General features: G+C 35.6%; 1 protein-coding gene across 1 annotated transcript in view; it reads left to right on the top strand.

Moving 5' to 3' along the window:
- Positions 1 to 1,053, top strand: part of LOC308655339 (uncharacterized protein) — a gene marked incomplete at both ends in the record, with an annotated part of 117,170 nt that extends 116,117 nt beyond the window's left edge. The window contains one exon of the mRNA XM_081305397.1: positions 954 to 1,053. Within this exon, the coding sequence (XP_081161523.1) occupies positions 954 to 1,053 (100 nt within the window). The remainder of the gene's footprint in view (positions 1 to 953) is intronic.
- Positions 1,054 to 24,556: the final 23,503 nt, after the last annotated feature.

Below are 24,556 nucleotides of genomic sequence, written 5' to 3' on the forward strand. Positions count from 1 at the left end.
GATATTTTACCAGGATCTCCTTCCTGGGCATGTGTTACCATCCCTACAGCAGATAAAGACAGATACTTGGGTATGGTTTCACCTAGCATATCAGAGAAAGAGAGTCACTAAAACAGAGTTTAGGCTCATCTGATGAAGTCCACCAGCTTCTCTATGAGAGGAGGTTGAATGGTTGGCCCTCACTGTTAAATTCACAGGAGATTTTATCAGAAAAATATTGAGACATTATAGCAATATTTCAAAGCATAACAGCATAGGGTTACAAAGTGCATAGGACTCTGGATCCACAAGATACTCTACTTATCCCTAAAGTAAATTCAGGAAATGACACAAATCATATTCTCCTCTCAGAGAATCACAGAGCACATTAACCTGTTAGAATTTCTGAGACATTCTGCTGGAAAGATTTCTAGTTCATTTGTTTCAGTCATTGTTGGTGGTATTTTTTAAAAACTAGCACTTGCCCTTAGAGTAAATGTTATATGGACAAGTTTATAAAATATCATCCAACAAAATTAAAAAAAAGGGAGATGAAAGGAGACTTAACTGGAGTGTTTGTTGTGGCCTCCCGATTTAAAAACATTTGACCATCTGGCAATATTTGATTACATTTAATCAACTAAAATTTAAATTAAATAGAAACAATAAAATATTAATCACAATTTTTTAAAACCTTTATATCCATTAATGAATATTTACAAACATTATACTCTCTTTGGATTCTACTGTTTATATTATCAAACTTCATCACTATTAGTGCATAGTCCACATGTGGTATTTTACCTTCTGACTCCAGAATCTAAGGAGTGTGGTTTATCCTATTAATTTCAAGCTAAGCAACCAAGAAAAACAATTAGAAAATAAATTAAAAGATATTGTACTACTTCATATCTCCAGAGTCCAACAATTGGTTTAGTGACCTGTTCTAATACTGTTTTGGTTTTTTTCTGCAGCTGGATTACAGCTCTGCAAATATCTATCAAAAAATGGATTCCTTTGCACCAGGCTATTCAAGACTTCATGAATCGACCCTTAGAGGAGACTAGAATGTGAAAGGAAACCTAGTTCTTAAGAGAAAGGATCCACAGGGTCATCACCAACTTTCTGTAGGAAGAAACAAAATGTTAATTGCTATACAGCTTTTCAAATGAATGTTTCTCCAGTATACTGAAAATTTATGATGAGATTACAAATTTGCCTTTGAACCAAAGCACCAATACCTACTCTGAAGTTCAGGGACACCACTTCTATTACATATTTCCCCTTCATGTGGTCTATGTCAGCATCAAAATATAATAGAACCTCCTATCCTCATCTCTTGAAAGAATAAATACAGCAAACTTTTATTTTCTGATTTTATTTTATGTTCTGTTCTTTGACTCTAAGTTTCCTAGGGTGATTTCAGCCAGAGAGAAGGAAGCCGATATTTGGGAAAATCAAAATCATGGAAGTGAAATGGCTCAAATGAAGGTAAATATTTCAGCTAAACAAGGTCTCTCTTGGGCCATTTTACAATTAACAGACCCAAGTGCCTCCTAAGGCTTCCCAGATGAAAAAGATAGTAAAAATTATACGTAGAAAAATCAATAAGGAATTAGACTGAGTTTCAGGGAGAAGATTGAAAGACACTGCGTGTTTCTCCCTGAACTTCTGTCACAATGCAAACGAAAAGTATATTAAGAATGCTCTGCTCTTGATGCTGAAAGTAAGAGGAAGTCAAAAGAAATTCTAAGCATTGGCTTCATTTTTCAGTGGAACAATCCTTTTGCTGTATCCAAGATGCTGTGATGTATTTGAAGCCCCATGACCTTGCTAATGGAACAAGGATCACAGATTTTCAAGGAGTTCAGCTGTGAGGTTCAAGTGCTTTGACTCAAGTCACCAAAGGGGGAAAAAAAAAGAAAGGAAGGAAGAAAATAAACAAAATAATCACATTTCCTAAATCATTATATTGTGTGCATGTACAACTATGTAATAATGAACTCCACTAATATGTATAATTATAATACACCAATAAAATATTTAAAATAAATAAAAGAAAAATTAAAGGAAAAAAAATAATAGTGTTTTAGAGCTTACAAGGACCTGACAGCTCAACTCCTCTCCTTTAAACAGAAGCCTCAAACTCAGGAAGGTAATTGCCTATTGAAGATCACACATGTTGATGGCAGAACAGGAACTGAATCAGAGTCTTTGTATCTCCATCCAGTGTTTTCACTCAGTCACCCTCCTCCTCCTCATTGTGCCCAGAAAAGTGAAATATAGTTTTACAGACAAAGAAACCACCCACTACCCAAAGTTGTTGGATATTTCTAGTCTTCAGCTGAGAAATAAAACACATCATTTCTAGCAATAAACCATGTTTCTATTTCTCCGATCTCATGGAAGGATTTCATGTTAATTAAATTATATTCTTTTCCAGAGAATCTTAAATGCAAAAAAAAGAAGATATCCAAATTCATGTCATTTTTTTTCCTATACTTTCTATTTCTTCTTGGCCAAAAATAATGTAAAGTCCTCAAACAATGGCTACACTTGCATCTGTTGTTCACCATAATTCAAATAAAGGAGGCTTGTGAGTGTGTGAGGATGTGCTCCTCAGTCCATGTATTAAGAGAAGCTCCTTAATGAACTCATGCCAAAAAATACATGCTAGAATACTCTGACCAACTTAAAACCATAATTAAAAAAAATATTCAATTAGCAACAACAGATAGCTCTCTGTGCTGAAAATGGTCCCTTTGTTCTCCCTGTATCTGCCATGATAATAATGAGGTCTTTCAGCAGCAGCATTAGTAATGTTCATGTCAGAAACCTGGGGCTCGTACATCCGCTCCCCAGCAGTGCTTTCTGCCTTTCTGGAGCCTCGCCATGGAATGCACAAACTGTGCCGTTACCAGGCAGCCAGCTAGTGACCACAGCCAACTGTAACACTGGCACAGAGCTTTCCCCTGGAGGAGGAAAACAAAAGCAAATACCTCAATAAAATGTGAATGCAATTTTCTCTGAATCAAGCATTCACATAAATGGCTTGAAAATTAACTGTTTGGACATTCAAATTTTAGAGACACTACCCCCAAAACTACTGGTGTTATTCCTGGAAGGTTCTAAAGATTTAAACAATCCAGGATATTATGCAAAACTTTTTGTGGGTGGGTATTTTTTTGGAAAGGATTTTTATCTCTTATGTAATTCTGAAAAAGAGATATGTGACCCAGAAAGAGGAAAAAAAACCCAACTTTTCTTTCTAAGATTAAGAATACCCCCAAATTCACCAGGTTTCCATCTCCAATACCTGTAATAGGGAGGGGAAAGTGCAAAGCCAGCCTTCTGCAACATCTGACTGCACATTTGGGGCTTAACCTTTTGGAAAATTAAGGAGAGCTGCCCACAAATCGAATGGTCAGTCAGTCAATAAAGGCTCACTGAGCACCTGCTATGGGCCACACTTACCGGCTGCTACCAATTAACTTCCATTAAGAAAAGTCAGGAAAAATTTGTTTGAATCATACTTTCTGCAGCCAGAAGGCCCTAGTTCAAACTCTAGGGATGCCACTTTCTGCCTATGACCTTAGACAGACTGTGTGAACTCTCTTTGCTTTAATTTACTCATCCATAAATAAGGATAATCATAGTACATGTCTCATGCTTATGAAAATTCAATGGGCAGTGTATGAAAAGTGCTGGAACAGTGGGCTGCCCTAGCCCACTCTCAACATGATTATCAACATCACTAGCAAGGATTTGTCAGCTTATATACAGACTCCACATCTCTGTAGACAGTACTGAAAAAAAATGCCTCTTGTCCCTTCCCCTCACTGACGACAGGTGGAGAGGACAATGGACATACCCATCTGGTTCTATCTTAAGAGGACATGAGAGAGAGAGGTGTAGTTTCAGTCTTCCTGGGTCATAGTCTTCAGATTTTTGCCTTTTTAAAACTCTAAATACTAGCCTACAACTGTTGAAACTTCACTACCCCAACTTTTGATAAACTTGGGAGATTTTCCATTATATCCCTAGAACCCCTAACATAAAATCAAAATGTTCTCACAGGTGCCCTGTCAGGCCTGTTCTGCCCCATCTGTTAACAGTGTTCACACCTGAAGAGAAATTGCTGGACTGTTCTGAACTTAGGTTTCCCAGCAGAATTATATTCAGTGAAAATAAATTAATGCATATAAAAAAAACCCACAATGGCTTGTTGCCTTAAGGGAATACTAAAAGAAATCTTACTTGTCTTACTTACAAAACTTGAGAAATTTTTTTCAAGAATTCCGTACCTCCAAATCACCTTTAAAGTTTCTCTTAGACTTGGAACAATATTTACGCCCCTAAATTTTCAGGAAAAAACAAAAAACCCTTTCTCCATAGAGGTTTGGCTAACACAGTAGAATTATTTTTTCATGTGATATTTCCCAGCAACCACATAAGATCCTATCAAGTGACAGGTCTATCATAGGATGCAAAAAGTAATGAAATGGTAGAGCAATTTTTTTTAAGTTAACACAAAAATTTACATCATATATACATAAGCATATTTCCATATTTACACATAGATATTTTGGGGGTAACACATATATTTTCATATGTTTTCAAGTCTATCTGTTTAGAATAGAATCCATTCTTGGGCAGAGAGTTTTCATTTCAATGACTCTTCACAGACTATTAACCCAAAGCAGATGGATACCCTGAATACATAAACAAGGCTTTGAATACTCTAGTAAGTTATTTGATCAATCTTTTGAAGCAGAATGGGAATATCTCACATTTATAATTATTAGTTTGATATCTTCAAGGAGGTAGGAATATGTTTATCTGGTTTACTGTATGCCCTGAAGCCCACACAATGTTGAAAATACACTAAACATTCAATATTCATCTAATAAAAGCATAAATAAATGAATTTCATTTACTGATCTGATCACAGATAAAATTTAATATTATTTTCAGTTTAGATTCACAGTGATATTGGGACTTTCAAGAACTGAAAATCACAGAAAGCTTTTGGAGAGAACTGGACTATAAATCCATTGTAATTATGAAGAAATGGTGTCACATACATCGAGGGCAGCTCCAAAAGAGTGTGGAACATAAGAAGAAACTCAGTGTACCCTTTTTTCTGCTCTGCTGTTCTTTTTTAACATTTATTTTTTAGTTGTAGTTGGACACAATACCTTTAGTTTATTTGTTTATTTTTATGTGGTGCTGAGGATCGAACCCAGGGCCTTGCATGTGCTAGGTGAGCACTCTAACCCTGAGCCACAAACTCAGCCCTGCTCTGCTGTTCTTTATGCATCTGTTTCATTCTTCTTTCTCCCTGAAAGTTGACTTTTGTTGATATAGAACATTAGTGAATGTATCATGAATGTTAAACCCCAGTGACAGTCCCAGTTGCTTATCAGCATCCACACGAAGACTGTAAACTTCCATGCTTCTATGACCAGAATACAGGATGGCAAATCCTTTGTAGCAATCATACCTACAACTTGTGTGTTAGGGACAACTACTCTGCATACCAGCATTAACAGCAAGCACCTACCTATTCAGCAACAGTATAGGAGACCCAATTTCAGAAAGGTGGTTCCCCCTTTGTAGAATATAAAGGATGGGAGCCTTCATAGTTCAAAGGCACTTGCTCTCTTACACGGGTAAGTTCTGTCCCTCTTTCCAAATTATGAAAATTGAGTCTCTTGACTTGTATGATGGAACCCAGAATGATACCTACATAGTTGCTGTTCAAGTTGAGCTTCATTATTTTCCATCACAATATTGAGTGATTAATGTGACCATGTAATTTAGTTTCTAAATTGGAACATTTTGAGAGAAGACACTACTGGTAAATATACTGGGACAACTGGTGTAAACAGTGAATGTCCTGGGAGAAATGTGTCACCTTAGGAATGACACACAAACTGCCATTCTCTGATTCCTCACCCATATGGAGGAATAGCTTAGATGTTCTCAGTTCAAGTTTCTATGTTCTCAGGTACAGTTCCCTGTGAGAGAATAACTTATCTGTTTCAATTCCAGTTCCAACAAATTAAGAAACCAAATACTCATGATCAACGAGATGAGGTCACATAAGAAAATAGATTGGGAACTCTGTAGCCCAAACTCTATGTTTATTTGAAGTGAAGTAGTAGGGAAATAGTGTATTTCCAGAAAAAAGGAGTCTTTAGGAAGCCAACTCTTGGTATTTCATCCTACTTATATGAGTTTAATGGTGTGGAGAAGACATAGAAGCCAAAGAATTCCCACCAAAATGTCTATAATTTAATGAGTTAGCCGGTCTCCATTCAAGGAATGCTTGCAGAAGATTAAAAATTCTATGTCAGAGACAAAAGACTTTATTAAACCAAGTGCAGCTACAGACCACAATTGTTAAGCTGTGGCTTATTATACTGGTTCTGTTCTGATACAAACTGACTATTATCACCTGCAACAAGTCATTTGATACTCATTTATTTAATTTTCTCTCCTTTATTTTTGTACTAAGTAGACCCAACCCAAAAATAAATTTCAAAGCTAGTTTATTTAAGCAATAGTTCTTGAGGAATTATTGTTTCTCCTGAGCAACCCATTATCCTATACTTTCAAAAGATTAGTGTGCTTTATAATAAACTACAATGCAGTTTGAAATTATGAAAAAGATATAGTTACCTATACTTAAAATTATTGATATAACACAATAGAAGGTAGACATTGTTTTTATAACACTGATTTGAAAATGTGTCCTTGTACAGAACTCCACTACTATGTTGATTTGTCAGCAAAGCAAGCAGCAGTTACATTGTGAATGTGAATTTGAAATGAGAACCCTCTTGGGCAAATTCCGTTGAACCACACCAAATCCTTTATTTTGCTAAAATCATCCTCTCAGACTTTCCAACTGGTTATGCACATTTGTCTTTCATGCTTCATCAATTTCTCAACTTGCAGATTAAATAACATGTTTTGCTCAGTGAATCTGTTCAATTATATTCATCTTAATTATGACTTTACTTTAAAATGATCCAGGCTGTATGTTTTTATGCTATAAAATAAATTAGAACTTAGTTCTTGGAATTACTATACTCTTTGCAGTAACATAAGGTAATGTTATCTGATAGTTTGGTTCTACCCACATGGACTTTTTATTCTTGTTTCTATCACCTTCCTCTGGAGTATTTATTACATATGAAATCTCATACTAATTGCACAATACATTAACATATAGCTCTAGTTCTTTCAGCATTATTATATTTTCTATGAATTAGTTAATTACAGGTTTTCCCCCAATTACATTAATGGTTTGTTTTCAGGTTTATTTTTCTTATTCTCATATCTTCCTGATCTTTTGAAAGAAACGTATGTGTATGTGTTTAGTCAACTTTAAAATATCTTTCTTCGGGCTGGGATTGTGACTAAATGGTAGAGCACTTGCCTAGCACATGTGAGGCCCTGGATTCAATCCTTAGCACCACATAAAAATAAAGAAAGAAAAAAAGAAAAAGAAAGGAGGAAATTTCCCTACCCCAGTTCAGCAAAGTATCAATAAAAAATTATAAACTCCTCCTTTCCCCGACAAAATCTATTTTTTCCATTTATAATCATTTTGCTTTTACTTTGAGCTGCTTGCACCTGCTTCCAAATGCATTAGTAGCTTAGAATTCTGTGTACATCAGTTCAACTAAAAAAGATCTAGGTGCTAATCAGTGAATATCTAGAGAGGTAAAATATTGTACTTTTTACCGAGAATGAACAAACATGTCATATCAAATAAGATCATTGCTCTATCATGCCATGCTTTAAGGTCTAACTGCTTCAGAAACCAAGTGAAATAAATGTAGTCTTCTGACACAACTATGTAAGATTATTTTTCTCATGCACAACAGTAAAAGCAACAATAGCCCATCATTCAATTGATAAATAATGAGTTTAAACAGGTAAAAAATTATTACCACAACATCAATGTATTTAGTCTAAAAATAAAATTCATTTTAAAAATACACACAACTCTTTAGCCTCTGTGATGATTCATTCATTCATGGATTCATTTTCAGTATGTCAGGCACTAAGGAATAATAACCTTGTAAATAAGTTTTCCATTTTCATTAAGGATCTTACCTTCTAATTGGGAAGTCTTAACAGTAAATGAGCAATACAATAAATAAATTATATATATATATATATATATATATATATATATATATATATATATATGGTGATGAGTGCAGGAAGAAGTTCATTTTGAGAGAGAATAATGACATTAGTCTGATAGGATGTTAGGATGTACAGGAAAATACTGTTTATTAAACTGAGACTGAGCAGATGAGAAGAAGCCTCTTTTGGAATATCTGTATTTATATTGTAGCAAGAAAAACAAGTGAACATTCAGAAAAGAGTTTGAATATGCAAAGGAGTTTGCTGATCACTGATCAGGAAATTCAGGGCACCAGAGGCCTGGGGATATTAAGTCAGACTAACAAATAACTGATCCTAGTATGGGGATGAGGCAATAATGGATACCTAGGAAGCAGGGGCTTAATGCCGTGCTGAGGAAAAACTAGGAAGAGAGGCATGATTGAAGTCATTGTGATAGAGTCATAAAGGTAGACGTTTTTCTAGCATTGGGGTATTAAATATTTTGCTAAGTGTGTATCATTTCTAGATGAAATGATTACCTACGATAGCAACACTGATGAAATTTGCAACAACACACATTTCTCCATAATTTTTAACTAATTATAAATAATAGTTTAGAAACAAAATATGAAAAATTGACATAAGATTTTTTTGACACTACCAAATCCCTGTATCTAGTGGCACTGTCCACACTCAGTGGGAGTATCACTAATGGGTGCTAAGGGGTTCTGATTCCCTGCTGCTACTTTCACCCTTACCATTGAAATATACAATCGTGAAATCATTTTGGAATAGTAAAGTGTTGTATGCTAAATCATTTTTTCTTTTCTCTACAACTGTTTGCCTCAGTTAATTATGATCAGTAGTAATGTGTCTTTTAATAAGTCAAATGCCTTTGCAGTTGTAATTTTTGTTCTCTTTCAAAGCCTCAACTTACACCCTTAAAACTCTATTAGTTTTCTAAAAAAAAAAATCAGACTTTTTTTAGAAGAAGAAAATTATCTGCCAAATATAACTAAAAGTATATGTCCTAAATTTATATGTCAAATTTGTCATACACAAAGAACATTGAATATATTCTTTTGTTACATTATAAAATTCTTGCTCTGTGCTAAAGCAGAGTAAAGAGTAAAGGTAAATGACTTGTTGAGATTCTAAAGAAAAACTATGATGAAAAAGAGAAGCAAACACCCATCCCTGATGATAAAGAGCAAGGAGACTTCAATTATCTTAAAAATAAACCTGCTAAAAGATCATCATCATAACCCAGAAAGAAATTGCCTGGCTATTTACAAGTGTGAATGTGATAGAACAGGAGTAAAAGGTTTAAGGTAACAAATCTAATTCACTGGGCATTTCCATCTTCCTTTTTAGAAAAAGTGAAATAATTGATCTTTTTCCTCTCATTTTTTAAGACAAATAAACTGAAGTCTGCCAGAAATTGAAATATCAAGTTGTCTGAAAATAATTGAATTAGAGACACCAGATCTTATATAACATAACAATAGTGACCTGGGTAGCATAGATTTACTTACGGAAACCAATGGCATAGATTCCACTAAAAAATCAACAAATATATGAAAAAATGTTCAACATCTCTAGCAATTAGAGAAATGCAAGTCAAAACTACTCTAAGATTTCATCTCACACCAGTCAGAATGGCAATAATCAAGAATACAAGCAATGATGTGTGTGGTGGGGGAGCACACTCATACATTGCTGGTGGGACTACAAATTGGTGCAGTCAATATGGAAAGTGGTATGAGGAATCCTTGGAAAACTTGGAATGGAACCACCATTTGACCCAACTATCCCTCTCCTTGGCCTATATGCAAAGGACTTAAAATCAGCATACTGCAGGGACACAGCCACATCAATGTTTATAGCAGCACAATTCACAATAGCTAAACTGTGGAACCAACCTAGATGCCCTTCAGTAGATGAATGGATAAAGAAAATGTGGAGTGTGTATGTATATGTGTGTATATGTATGTATGTATACATACATACAATGGAATACTATTCAGCATTAAAAAAGAATAAAATCATGGCATTTGCAGGTAAATGGATGGATCTGGAGAACATAATGCTAAGTGAAGTTAGCCAATCCCAAAAAAACAAATGCCAAGTAATTTCTTTGATTTAAGGATGCTGATCCATAATACACTACGAGTGGTGGGAGTGAGAGAATTAAATGAACTCTAGATAGGGCCAAGGGGAAAAGGGGAGGGAGGGAGGGAGGGAAAAGGAGGGGATACAGGGATAGGAAAGACAGTGGAATGTGATGGTCTTCGTTACTCTAAGTGCATGTATGAAGACACAAAGGATGTGACCCTACTTTGTGTACAACCAGAGATATGAAAAACTGTGCTGTACATGTGTAATATGAATTGTAATGCATCCTGTTGTCATATGCAAAAAATTAAAATTAAAAATTTTTTAAATGAAAAAAAAAGAAAACAGAAAAGCAATGGGAATCTAGAGAAAAGCATTAGGTTCCTTTTTATTCTCTCCCAAAGAACTGAAGTTAATGCATCAACACAGAACCACAGGTTGAGCATTGGAAGACTGAGAGCCTAGCCATAAGATGGTGTGGTGAGTTCTCCATGTATCCAAAATGTATCTCCAAAAGGAATAATGACTAGTGTTACACAAGTGTTACACAATGGGAATGTCTGTATTATTTCATATGATAAACTATTCAAATGTTATTTTTTTAAAAAAATCCAAAGGACATTGGCAATTGCATTAAGAGTACTCCATTATGATGACACCATGTGAGAACAAGAAAACTTCCCAAATATTGAGTAGAATCAATTCTCCTGCCCCCAAATGACAAGCATGTTGTACTTGCTAAGAAGAATGACAGGAGATATTGTGAGTTCAGCGGCATAAATGGAGAATGTGATAAACAATACATGTCTATCTCCAGCAAAAACTGACCTTCTGTTCCTTGAAAGAGGAGCAAAAGATCACAAATGACTATGTTAGCAAGGAAGAAAGTGCATATCCAGACCCAATACACCAAGCACCAGAAAGTTTGAACAATTCGCCATTACAAGAGTAATGGAAAATGATGACTTTTTATTTTGAAATATAATCCAACTAGGGGTGTCTTTGAAATAATAAGGTACTTTAGTAGCAGTGTATTGGTACTAAGTATTCCAGGCTTAATCACTATCAGTCATGAAGTTATCCTTAACTAAAATATTTCAGTCATTAATGGTTAAAAAATGGCTAAAAATGCTCAGGGCAGAGCAAAAGGGAAGGGGGTACCACCAGCTTCTTGCTTCTTATTCATATCACTGACAGAAGTGAAGTCAAAAAAATTCCTTCTCCTTCCATAGACCTCTGCATTGTGGTGATATAAGTACCTCAAGACACATGACCAGCACATTCTGAACCAAATCCAGTAACATAGCCTCTAGACATATGTAGCTATTGAGCACATGAAATGTAGTTAGTGATGTGAGTGAAGAGAAAATAGACACTAGATTTAGAAGACTTGGTACCCCAAAAAAGTATTTCACTAATGATTTTTTATATTGGCTATATATTAAAGTGATAAAATATTGGAAGTGTTGGCTTAAATATTATACCTATTTCTTCTTAGTTTTTTAATTTATATTTTAAATTATATATGTGGCTTACAACATATTTCTATTGGACTGTGATAAGCTATAATTTCTATATGGTATTAAGTAAAAATAAACCACAGCAGAGACAAGTTTTCTCCTCCAGGAAGTCTTAGCTGGAGATGAGCACAGCTACACAATCCTTGCATCACTAAGAAGCTGAGGGTTGGAAAGCTGCACTTTTCTGTGTTTGAGAAACTAGGAAATCAGTGACCAGAAGGCAATGAAATGCACTATCTGGGTTGGAAACTACTAGGGCTAGAGGGGTGGGAGAAGGAGGAAATAGGCTCAAAGACTTGTAGAAATAGGTCTTATTCATATAGATGTAATAATGATAATCACTGTGAAGATTGTGTGAACTCAAATGTTGAAAATAAAGTGAGAGGTTACTCCAGGATGTATCTACAAACAGGCCATAAGCATACTTCCATTTAAACCACATAAAACAGTGAAGTTCCTCTGTGGTTGAGAATTAGCTTACTTTACATCTATATCAGTGCCCTTTTTTGTATTCCTTCCTATATCATCACAGAGATAGAAAGCTGAGAAGGACACTTCCCAAACTCCATGTCAACTTGGGTCCAGATATGATGTTTGGTACTATGAATCAGATAAATAAATACAAGCTTGAATTTGGAACTGAGTAAGTAGAAACATAGCAGGATAGGAGCATTCATGTTGTGAGACTGGTTCTAAGCTGATAGCTGGAAAGAGCATCATTTGCACAGCCAACTCTCGGATGGAGGAAAGAGCAGCAGCTACTTGGCAATCCATTTTTCCATGACTTGGGAATCACTGTCAGAAGCTCAGTTTTATCTCTGTCTCTTCAGCTATATCTACATAAAAATGCTACCTATCTCATGAGTTTGTTGTAAGGAGTAGTAAGCTAATACATAAAATAGCTTAGCACAATGATTGACACCTGGAAATCATTATTTGTTATTATTAGAATTTTAATGTCAGTTATTAGGATTTGAATTAAGAGTTGATAATAAAGGGGATTTGCATATCAGATATATAAAATTTTGGTCAGAGGTAAAACTGGTTACTTTTTAAAAAAATTTTATTTGTTTTAATTAGTTATACATGACTGTAGAATGCATTTACTGGTTACGTTTTATTTTCATGAAGACCTAAGAAAAATTCTTTTACCTGGAGTCAATATGTTGAAGAGAAGTTGGGAAAGCAATTTCTTCCATAAATCCTAGAGAGGTGGTAACTGTAGCAGGAAAAAGTAAGAAAAACTGGAAAAGAGGAACTCGTCACATAGCAATATTCCTGGAAGCTAATTGACTGGAACTGTTCAGGAAAATGTGTGCAGATGGAGGGGCCATAAATAGAATTATCTCATTAAAAAATAACAACATAGAAAGAAAAACAAAGACTCTTTTTATGTTTTGTTCTAATAGTAGTGGAAAATGTTAAATGAAGGTTGAACTAAGTTATTTTCTAAGGCTTTGTTGCCTGAATTATTTCTAGAGGACACCATCAATTCTTTAAATGACCATTGAACCATGTATGTGCCAGGAACTGGGATGGGTACTGGAAATAAAATGTTAGAAAACAAATCAGTGGCCTATAGTTTTAGCTTTTTAGGGTTGAATGGAATTGAAATGAGAAAAGTAGAGTTTGAGGGGAAATTAATAAACCTTGAGCGTCAGTTCTCAGTATGGGTAGGAGACAAAGAAATGTGGTTCCATAAATTTGTATTCCCTCATTTTGTGCTTTACTTCAACCCTGTCCCTTTCCTTCTCTCTCTCTCTAGAAGAGAGAACTAATAATCAATCTGGAAGCAATTGTATGGGGTGCTTGGCAAAAGTTAAAAGTAGCAACTTCAATTTTTAAAATGATATCAAATTTACATAAAAGTTCCAAGTATTGCACCAAAAATTGTTTCAGAATAATTCAAGAATAAGTTGGCATCATGATGCATCATCACACTCAAATACATTAAAGTGTACTTCCTATAAACAAGGGCATTCTACACAACCACGGTACAACCATTAAATCAAGAAATCAACATTGATCAATTACCATTAAGGAATCCTCAGATCCCATTCACCAGTTGACCCAATAACTGATTACTGGTTAATTATTTCATTGTATTATCCCTATAATTTTGTTTATTTTCATGTTTACTCATTTTAAGATTAAAATTATAAGTTAGGTATGGTGTCATATATCTGTTATCCCAGCAATAGGGGAGGCTGAAACAGGAGGAACAAGTTCAATGCCAGCCTCTGCAACTTTAGTGAGGCCCTGTCTCAAAAAAAGAGATAGGAGTGGTGGTGCTTGGGATGTAGTACCCCTGGGTTCAATCCTGGGTGCAAAAAAAAAAAAAAATCCAGATGTGGTACTCTGTTCTTTGCATCCTATCAGGTAACACTAAATCTCTATTCACAACATTACTACTAATATTCATTTTGATCACTTGATCACATGACAAAGCCAAACTTCATGCTTTGTCTCCCTGTAACTAATAAGAAGTTGTTGAAGGCTACCTTTAAATTATGCAAATATCCCTTTACTAATCAAATTTTCAATTTATTATGTATTAAAATAAGTATGAATTCATGGTTTCTGAATTTATTGAATGATGTAACCCATATCATTATTACTTATTTTGATGCTCAAATTGTCTCACATTTGGTCAGTGGGACTGACTTCTGTATCCATTTGACATGTCCACATGATCATCTTTACCAAAGGCTGTTCTGGACTCGCTGTGCTTTCCCTGCTCAGCCTTGGAATCAACCATATCACCAAGAAGTTCTCATTCCTTTTAGTTGAAAGTAAGAGTACTGTAAACTGTCACCTTTACTAAGTCACACCCTGGCCGGGGCAGCCCAACTGGGGCAGCCCAACTAAGGCAGCCCGATAAAAGTTTCTCTTAGAACATGCCTCCTAAAAAACCCAAAATACAACTGGTGCTAAGATCCAGTCACTGGTTATATTCATGGATATTGTGGTATAGTTTCTCTCAGGTCTTCTGGCAGGCTGAGCTATTGAATGTGTGGATGTGCAGAAGCACACTCATATATCTGTGGAGGGCTTAAAAATGCTCCTGTAAAGTTACACACACTTTAATTCTTGATTTAGAAAAAGGAGGTGGGGAGAGCCTTCATAGATGTGTTAAGGATTTTGAGATTGGAAGATTATCTTGGACTCTTCAGATTGACCCAATGCCACCATGAGGTCCTTATAAAGGAAAGGAAGAAGGAGAATTGAAATCAGAGGAAATGCAACAAGGAAAACAGAGGTCGGAGTTAGGAAAAGGTCATGAACAAAGGAATGGCTGCAGCCTCTAGGAGAGGGAAGACTCATAGGAATGCATTTCTTCCTGGCATGTGCATTGTTGATACATGAGTTTTAGTCCAGTAAAACTGGATTTGGACATCTGATTTGTAGATCTGTGAGAAAAAAAAATCCATTGTTTTTAGCCACCAAATTTGTAGTAAATGATTACAGCAGCATTAGCAAATGAATTCAACATCCATCACCACATGAAAGCCTTCCTCACCCAGCTTGGATTCTAAAGCCCCACATTAGGCAGCCATCCTCCTCACTCCAGTGAGAATATACTCTTCAATTTCCAGGCCCCAATGTTCTGTGGCACAAAGTTCTCCTAGAGGTCACTCTCTTCGCTCCTCCCAGACTGAGATCTCATACAGGGCCATACTCTGTATGGATGCTCCCCTTGCTCCATCTAGGTTCCCACTCACTGTACCCTGTACTGCACTGCCCTTCTTATGCCGCAGTAGCTCATTCCAGTTCACCCCTCCATGGGTACGTCCTTCTCCCATTGTTTGAAACCAAGGAACCATCATCTCATTCTATGATAAAAATCCAGACATTTGTTCTCTGTTAACCACAGTCTCAGACGTGGACATCTTAGAAACTGGAGAAAGTCTTTGTGTTCAAAGGTGGTAGTTCCTTCTTCTGTCTTTTGCCAAAAAGGCTACCAATCAGGGTTGCTCTCACTGACTGAGGAAGGAAATTTAGGGAATCTCCTGAGGGAAAAATGAATAACTTCAAAGGAAAGATCTAGAGATACTGATATTTGGAGACACTCCCTCACCAAAAAATCTAGTGTACTGTTTCTAGGTAAACATGCACCACCTAGGCACACGGTTGTTAATTTAGGTCTTGATGCTTAGTATCTAAATGAATGGACAGCAGATATCACCAGACTATTTAGGGAAACCTGCAAGATGAAAGGTTTTTTTAAACAAAAAAGAAAGAAAAAACAGAAAAACTGGAAATAATGAAGGGAACAACAAATAAATTGAAAAATATATCAATTATATTCTCAGAGAAATAAAAGAAAATTAGAATTTATAAAATATAAGCAGATAACAAGAAATAACTCATAAAGTAAAATGGATTGAATTTTTAAGTTCAGTAGAAGAAGTGAAAGATAAAGTTGGAATTTCTTCCACAAACTAGGATGACCAGACAAAAGAAACCTAAGATAGGGGAAAAGAGAAGAAAATTCCAGGTTGTATAACATCTAATTTATAAGAATTACAAAAACAAAAATTATCAAAGATTCAATTTCAATTTGACCACAGGTAATGAATGATGTAATTCTCCAAAAGACCCCCAGAGTGCCCAACACACACATACACACACACACACACACACACACACACACGACCCACACCAATATACATCATGGTAAAATTTTCAAATACAAGAGATAAGCAGAGGACTCAAAGTTTCAGAGAGAATAGTGAAGTTGCATACAAAGGAACAAGTATTAAAACAGTTGTCAGTCAGCAGACTTTCCAGGGCAAGTCTCTTCTGTGGGAATTCAGCAATCCAGGATTATTTCTGATCTTCTCAATATAAGGTTTCCTACACAAGAAAAGAAATTGGTTTGGCTTATGACAGACAGCCCAGTGGCCAAAACTAATCAATGACCCTATACAACTGCAAGGAGGCCATGAAATGTCACTCTCCATTTGTTCAGGGTGAAAAGAAAACCAATTATGAAGGGGAACTAGAAGTGTCTTCTATATTTTTCTTTGGAAACACTGTTGGAAGTACTCAACCAGAAAAATAAGGGATTCGACCAAAACAAATAAACATGAGATTCAGAAAATAAGGATTCCACATCATTAAACTGGAAAGCAATCAGTCCAGATTAAAGTAGGAGGATCCAAGAGTCCAGAAAAAAAATTAAAAAAAAATAGTTTATAGACTATTTAATATGTGCAAGGATTTAGAGAAAAAGATCATTGCCGGGCATAATGGACAATATTAGAACAGGTACTTAGAAAACAATGCAAATAAAAACACAGTAGTTGGAAAAATGAAACTAATGTAGGAGGGGCTGGGGTTGTGGCTCAGTGGTAAAGTAATTGTTTGGCACATGTGAGGCACTTAGTTTGATCCTCAGCACCACATTAAAATAAGTAAATAAAATAAAGGTATGTGTCCATCTATCACTAAACATATTTTTTTAAGAAAGAAAATTGCATAGAAAACTTTAATTATATTGAACACCTAGCTTAGCAATAACATAATTCACTGAGTCATAACAATGCAAACTACCTCTTACTTTAAACAAAAGTTGTCATATAACTATATTGGAATATAAATGAGAAGAAAGGAGCTATAAGAATGTGCATTGTTTTCAAATCCATAGGTTCCACATTCACAGACTAAACCAACTGTGCATGGAAAATATTTGGTAAATCTGTTGTGTTGGTACTGAACATGTACAGACTTTTTTCTTTTCATTATTCCTTAATAAAATATTACTATGTACATATCTTTGTATTGTATTAGGTATTGTTGAGTAATCTAGAGATGATTTAGAGCATACAGAAGGGTGAGCATAAGTTATATCCAAGTACTATGCCATTTTACAGAAGGGACTTGAACATCTGTGGATTTTAGCATCCTACAGGATTCCTGGAACCACTCTCCAACAGATACCAAGGAAAGACTACACTCACTGGTCAGTACCAAGAATTCAGTTATGTAATGTCTTAAGTTGATAATTCAAGATATAAAACAGTCTTTATCTCATACATTCCCTCAATTACCACTACTCTCTCCTTTCCAAAGTTGCTGTCTGCACCTCAGATTGAAAGGCCACCACACTCTTTCCATTTTTTGCCAAGCTTCCCAATTGGCTGGACCTAAGATAAAATCCAGAGCCTGTATGATCCACACATTCTACATCTGAATCTATCTGCCAGATCACCCCTTTATTCCTGGACCTTAATATAGTGCAATACCACAGAGTGTGCTGGTCCCTCCTGTGGGACCACCAGGGGTCTGGATGACCTGATTCTGAAGTATAGGAGAGTTGGTGTGAACCCTGACCTAGAGCAAATGGAGACAAAAGGAACCCAAACATGTTAGTTCTTAGGTTCCCCAATACATGCAGTGCTGGGCATGGGGTGATGTGTCACAGCCCACTGCAGAAGTCCACATGCTAAAGTGGTTGCTCAGCATCTGCCATGGTAAGACATTGCATGGCGTTGCTTCTTGGTATGGTTTGTCTCTCTTCTCTTTTTCCACACCTTCACCTTCCTGGGCTTTTACCCTTCAAATAAAGTACCAAAACATTAATGCTTAGTGGATCTGTTTTTAAGGATCTAAGCTAAAACAGCATATTATTTTAAAATACAGAAAGTTACACTTGAAGGAGTGGTTCCCTCTGGAGAATGAGACTAGGGTATATGATGATGAGAAAGCAGATTATTAGTTTCCTAAATAAGCCTTCTAATTTTTATAATTATCATGGATTACTTTTAAAAAATTAAAATTAATTTAAAAAGTTAATATATGGTAACTTCTATCATATATATTTAGATATCATATATACCTTTCATGTTTTCTCCACACAACAGAGAAACTAGCTAATAATTATTTTACTAATATTATAAAATGTTGTGACATAAACCTCAGCATTCATACACATTTTATAGATTTTTTTTCTTTAAAAAATCCCTTTTATGAAAAGTGAAGGAAGATGTCAACCTTAAGATCAATATCTCCTTGTATCCTGCATAAAGTGCTATATTCCTCAAATGGCAGCAAGTGCTTTATAGCAGAATAGCAATAAGTTGATCTATAGACTCATCTTAATAAATTATAGAAGAAAGAGAACCAGCTAAAAAAAGAAACCATTTTATTTTTACATTGAGTGTCTTTTGAAAAATGGAACTGAGGGTGGAATTAATGATTTAATTAAACCACTTAATGTTTTATTAAAGTCAATATGGCCCAGAGAACTCAATCAACTTATCAATAAAACCTCATACTTGTTTTTGCCAAAGAATTCATATTTATTATTAGAAGTGCCTATAATATCGAGCCTCTGTTTTCAGGAAATCATATATACTTTTGTATTCTAAAACCTTTCTGTTAGAGGAACACAACCTTCTGCTGGAAAGAAAAATTCAGGTCAGATTCTGAAACAATGATTTATTCACATTGGTCACTACTCTCCATGAGGTGCTCTGTTCCTGCTCTGTTCAGCAGAATATCTGCTCTGCTTTTACAGCAAAGGAGGAACTCAAAGTCACCAGGCAGCAGGCACTTGAAGTTGATGCCTTCTACAGGAGGCATTGTAACACCCAAAATATTTTCCTTACTAAAACATGTTAGTTTCTTCCCTTTCTTTAGAGTATATTTTTTCCTCACTCCTAATGTCCACAATTCTGCATCCAACATAAATTTATTATTCACTGTAAGTAAATGGGCAGTTAAGGAAAAAGGAAAGTAGATAAAGAGAGGCCTCAAAGATAATTTACAAACACTAACCTATTTTCATGTGAAACACAGAGATTAGATGGGAATAGCCCTGGTGTTATGGATTGAATACGTAGTGAGACAATGCAAGAAAGTTCAAAGGTGAAATGATTGGGTTAAGAGCCTTAACCTAATCAATGGATTAATCCACTGCTATTGATTAATTGGGTGGTAAGTAGGCGGGTAGGGTGTGGCTGGACAATGAAGCAGGTCACTGGAGGCTTGCCCTTGGGGTGTATATTTTGTCCCTGGTGAGCAGAGCGCGCTTGCTCTTGCGCGCGCGATTTCTCTCCCTCTCTCTCTCTCTCTCTCTCTCTCTCTCTCTCTCTCTCTCTCTCTTCTGATTGTCATGTCTTGAACTGCTTTTTTCTTCTCCACCCTTCTGCCATGATGTTATGACTCATTTTGGTCCCAGAGCAATGGAATCAGCCATCCATGAACTGAGACCGCTGAAGCCATGATCCCCAGATAACTTTCTCCTCCTCTATGTTGTTCTTGTTAGGTCTTTTGGTCACAGGAATGCAGAGCTGACTAAAACACCTGGTAAAGACAAGAAAAACATAGAAATGTAAAATCAAAGAATACAAGAAGACCCAATATATACTTGTTCCTTTCCACTTATATGGCTTATGTGGCTTTACTTACATGGTGTCATTTGTAAGACTTAGAACAGTGTGAGACAATAAACCCACAATCAGTTACAGAGGCTGGGTCTCATGTCCTCGCCAGTCCTATTAATATTTTTGCTTTGGTCTATGTATTGCTAGAGGGGAACTTTCCAGACAAAAGCTGCCTTTTAACCAGAAAGGATCTGTCCTGTACTGCTGATGTCTATGTTCATAGATCAAAGCCTTTGTTGGCAGGTCATGTTCCCACACTCTCTTAGAGCTAGTGTCGTCTTTGGCCATTGATTTAACAGAAAACACAGACACACATAAGAATGTTTTAGTCAAATTTATAACACATGCTTCAGGTCAACCCAATGTTACAGATCCATTTTCTCCACAATATAGCCTAATAGATTTTTATGACTTTTTTTTTTGGTTAAAATTAAAAATTTTGAAAGTCATAAGTTTCAACTTGTTTTACAAGACATTGACCAACTGGCTTGGCTCACTTTATAATGTAATTGACTTTCTTTGAAAGAGTACATACGAATGTTTTTAATCATCCCACATTACTTTCTTTGCTTACATTCTCTCCATTCAGTCTTCTATACCATTTGTCTTGTTTTATTTTCTCTCACCTTAATTCTCTGTTCCAAGTGTTTCCATATCCTTATTCTTTCTTTGATCACTGAAATATGGATTAGATTTGTTTTCTCATTCTTTTCTTTGCCTGTTTTCTTCTAAGGGATTCCTGCTAGAGAAACTGATCAGTAGTTGTCATAATAATATTTTAGTACAGTGAACATTGAGATATGTACATTCCTGCACATATGCATATATGTAGTTCATCTAGTGATCTTTTCCCCTGGAATATTTAATTTTAAATAAAACTTCCCAAGCAATTTTTAGTTGCACTTTTTAAGGAAGAAAGGGAGGGAGGGAGAGTGAAGTGCAAGGGAAAAGGAAAGACAAGAGTTTTCTTTTATGCACCAGCCTCATTTCTCAATTCTCTTTATTCTCTGCCCACACAGGCAACTCCCCCATACCAGGCAAACAGTATCATAATATACATAATTTTTTCCCAAAATTTTCATACTTATATATGTATCCAAAAATAACATACTGTACATGTCCTTCTGCTACTTGTTTCCTTATTCAATATTAAGTTTCGAAATTATGTTCCTGATGACTTATATAGATCTGAGGCACTGTAAATCATAATTTTGTCCAAAATATCTCATTACTTGTTAAAGAAGTAAAACTCTTTGATAAGTATATAGGACAAAGTTCACTACCCTAATACACAATAAACGCCTTCATAAATATTTTCACCATCACTAAAAAATGGAATTTACCATAACAAATTAATAGACAACTTTACAGTAAATTCTAGATTTAAAACCATAATGAAAAGCTTTCTTTCTCTTAGACTTAAATAATTTTATACTTGCAAAAGCATTTCTCCAGCTGGCTAAATTAAGGCACTATGAAAGTTCAATCCAAGAATATTCCTTGGCTTTGAATCCATTGCTTTTCCTTGGGATGGGAATCAGATACATTTTCTTTCCTAAAAGCTCTTGCCAATGTGTATTTTATTCTAAAAGAATTAAATAAATGTCAATAGGCAGGTCAGCTCCCTTAATAAGATTTTCTTCACTCAGGTGTCCTATTCTGAGTGAAGTTTAGCATATGGAGATATACTTACTCTTCTTGACACATTTCCAGAAAATATGCAAATAAGGCTTATATTCTTCTAAAGCCTTTTACTCCACTGATGTTCAATAGGTAACAGAAAAGGGGAGATGTTTTGATGAAGTTCTTACCTTTCATCCTTCACCCTTATCTATCACCGATTGTTCCAGGAATTGTTTTCAGAGAGTATACACTTGGATTTCTATTTGCTTTGGTTTTTAAAATGCTCTTCATGGATCCCACTGTTCCACCTGGGGATGTTAATGAAAGTTCCCAGAAAAGGCTCACATGTCAGAGCAAGGACAACAAAAGTGTATTAGAAGGTTGGGGGATCTCCACATACCATCTGGGCCTCAGGTTCAGCTCCCTGCATTCACCCAACTTTTGCTAACCAATACTTCTTTATGCTGTTGTTTCTAAGACTTCTCACCTGTCACACCCAGTTGGTTTCTTCTCTTTCCTCCCACTTGCCCAAACCATTACGCTCTCAGCCACAAAACAAGCTATTGTGTCCGTAAATGCAAATAAATTTGCTGTAATGGTATCACTTTAAGTACTGTAAAATCTGTCCTGTACAACCCAATGGAAAGTTATGCTGACTTTAGCAATCAAAAGGATCAAAATTAACATTTTCAGATGAGGAAGGGGAAAAAAGCAGTACAGTGAATAGAAGAACAAACTCACCATCTATTGAAAAGTGTACCATTTCTATATAGTTAGACAGTCTAGTTGGTCTGCTTTCCCCCAAACGTTTCCTGCTCTTTTGCCATCTGATACTCACTTCAAAATAGTTCTCTCTATCCTTCTACAACAGGAACTTGAATGACCTAAAGGTCAATGCCTTCAGGTGTTATAAGAAGAATTGAGGATCAAGCAAGCAGCTAAAAACCAGCTCACTCCAGATACTCTGGGGGAATTTAGCAATGGAAACAAAGAAATATGACCTTTTTGTTTTGGGACATCACTTGTTCTGTGTGTTTTCTCCAGTTCATCCAGGAATTTGTTGGTGAAAACAGGTGACAACTGAGATAATAACCAGACAGATTCACCTTAAGCCCTCAGATGACTCATCTCATATAGCATTTCTTAATTATTTGCATGTATGCTATTCTCCTGCAAAAATTGTTGTTTAATCTTACTTTCCTTTAATTTTCTTCCAGAGAAAATTCCCAAGCCACTAAGTGGCTCATACTGAGAGAATACAAACTTATTTTAATATAAGCCTAAGTAAAACACACTATAGAATATGTGTGTAGCCTAGAATTGTAGGTTGTATTCTCTAGTTAAACTTACATAATTTAGGTCTTTGAATCTTATTTTCAATCATCTGTAGTCTATTACTCTCTGTGTGGGTAGCTAATCAGATCTTATAGCTCATGCTCAGTTTTTGGAATGAATGTTTTTAGTGTCAAGAATGAAAACAGATGTCTTTTTTAAAATATTTTTTTAATTGTAGAGGGACACAATATCTTTATTTTATTTATTTATTTTTATGTGGTGCTGAGGATCAAACCCAGTGCTCACACATGCGAGGCAAGTGCTCCACCACTGAGCCACAATCCCAGCCCTGAAAACAGATGTCTTTATGTAGGGTCTTGCTCCATGTAATCCTGCTTCTGTGCCTAAAAGGGTAAATTGAGGTAAATTTTTGATATTTGAATAATACAGCCTTACATCTGGCAAGAACACCTTTTAAACACAAAACCTCACCCATCCCCCACATACCCTCCAGCAAATTTGGCAGCTATTCCTCAGTACTTTCTCTGGAGAGCTCATGTACTTCTAACTTTTACTGTCATTGCCCTCATCCAGACACTCATGGTTTCAGTTTCAGTTAGATTAGGAGGACTCCTGCATCTTAGCCCAATCTCTCTGCTGAGAAATCTGCCATATAAAATGCCACTTGATGTTAACTTTTGCAACCCATTGTTCATTCAGTAGCATATTATTTAGTCTCCAGGTGTTGGAGTAGCTTTTATTTATTATTTTATCATTGACTTTTAATTTCATACCATTATGATCTTTTAGAATGCAGGGTAGTATCTCTAGTTTTTTATATTTGCTAAGAGTTGCTTTGTGGCATAATATATGGTCTATTTTAGAGAAGGATCTATGTGCTGCTGAGAAGAAAGTGTATTCTCTCATTGAAGGATGAAATATTCTATATGTGCCATATGTACACAATGGCATATTACTCAGCATTAAAAGAGAATGAAATCATGGTGTCTGCAGGTAAATGGATGGGTTAGAGAAGATAATGCTAAGTGAAGTTAGCCAATCCCAAAACACAAATGGCGAATGTTTTCTCTGATATAAGGAGATTGGTTCATAGTGGGATAGGGAGCAGAAGCATGGAAGGAATAGATAAACCCTAGATACAGCAGAAGTGGGTGGGAAAGGAAGGGAGGGGGTATGGGGTTAGAAATTATGAGGAATGTGATAGACATTATTATCCAATGTACATGTATGAAAACATGAATTGTTATGAATATATTTTTATACAGAGATATGAAAAATTGTGCTCTACATGTGTAATAACAATTGTAATGATTATGTTATCATATATAAATTTTAAAATGCCACTTGAAGGACTGAGGGTGTAGGTTGGTGGAAGAGTGCTTGCCTAGCATGCACAACACCCTGAGTGCAATCTTCAATACTGCAAAAAAAAAAAAGTTAAAAATTAAACATAGGCATATTAATTAATTAATTATTTTTTAAAAG

Source organism: Spermophilus citellus (genome assembly GCF_964194105.1).
Source record: "Spermophilus citellus genome assembly, chromosome: 1".
NCBI lineage: Eukaryota > Metazoa > Chordata > Mammalia > Rodentia > Sciuridae > Spermophilus > Spermophilus citellus.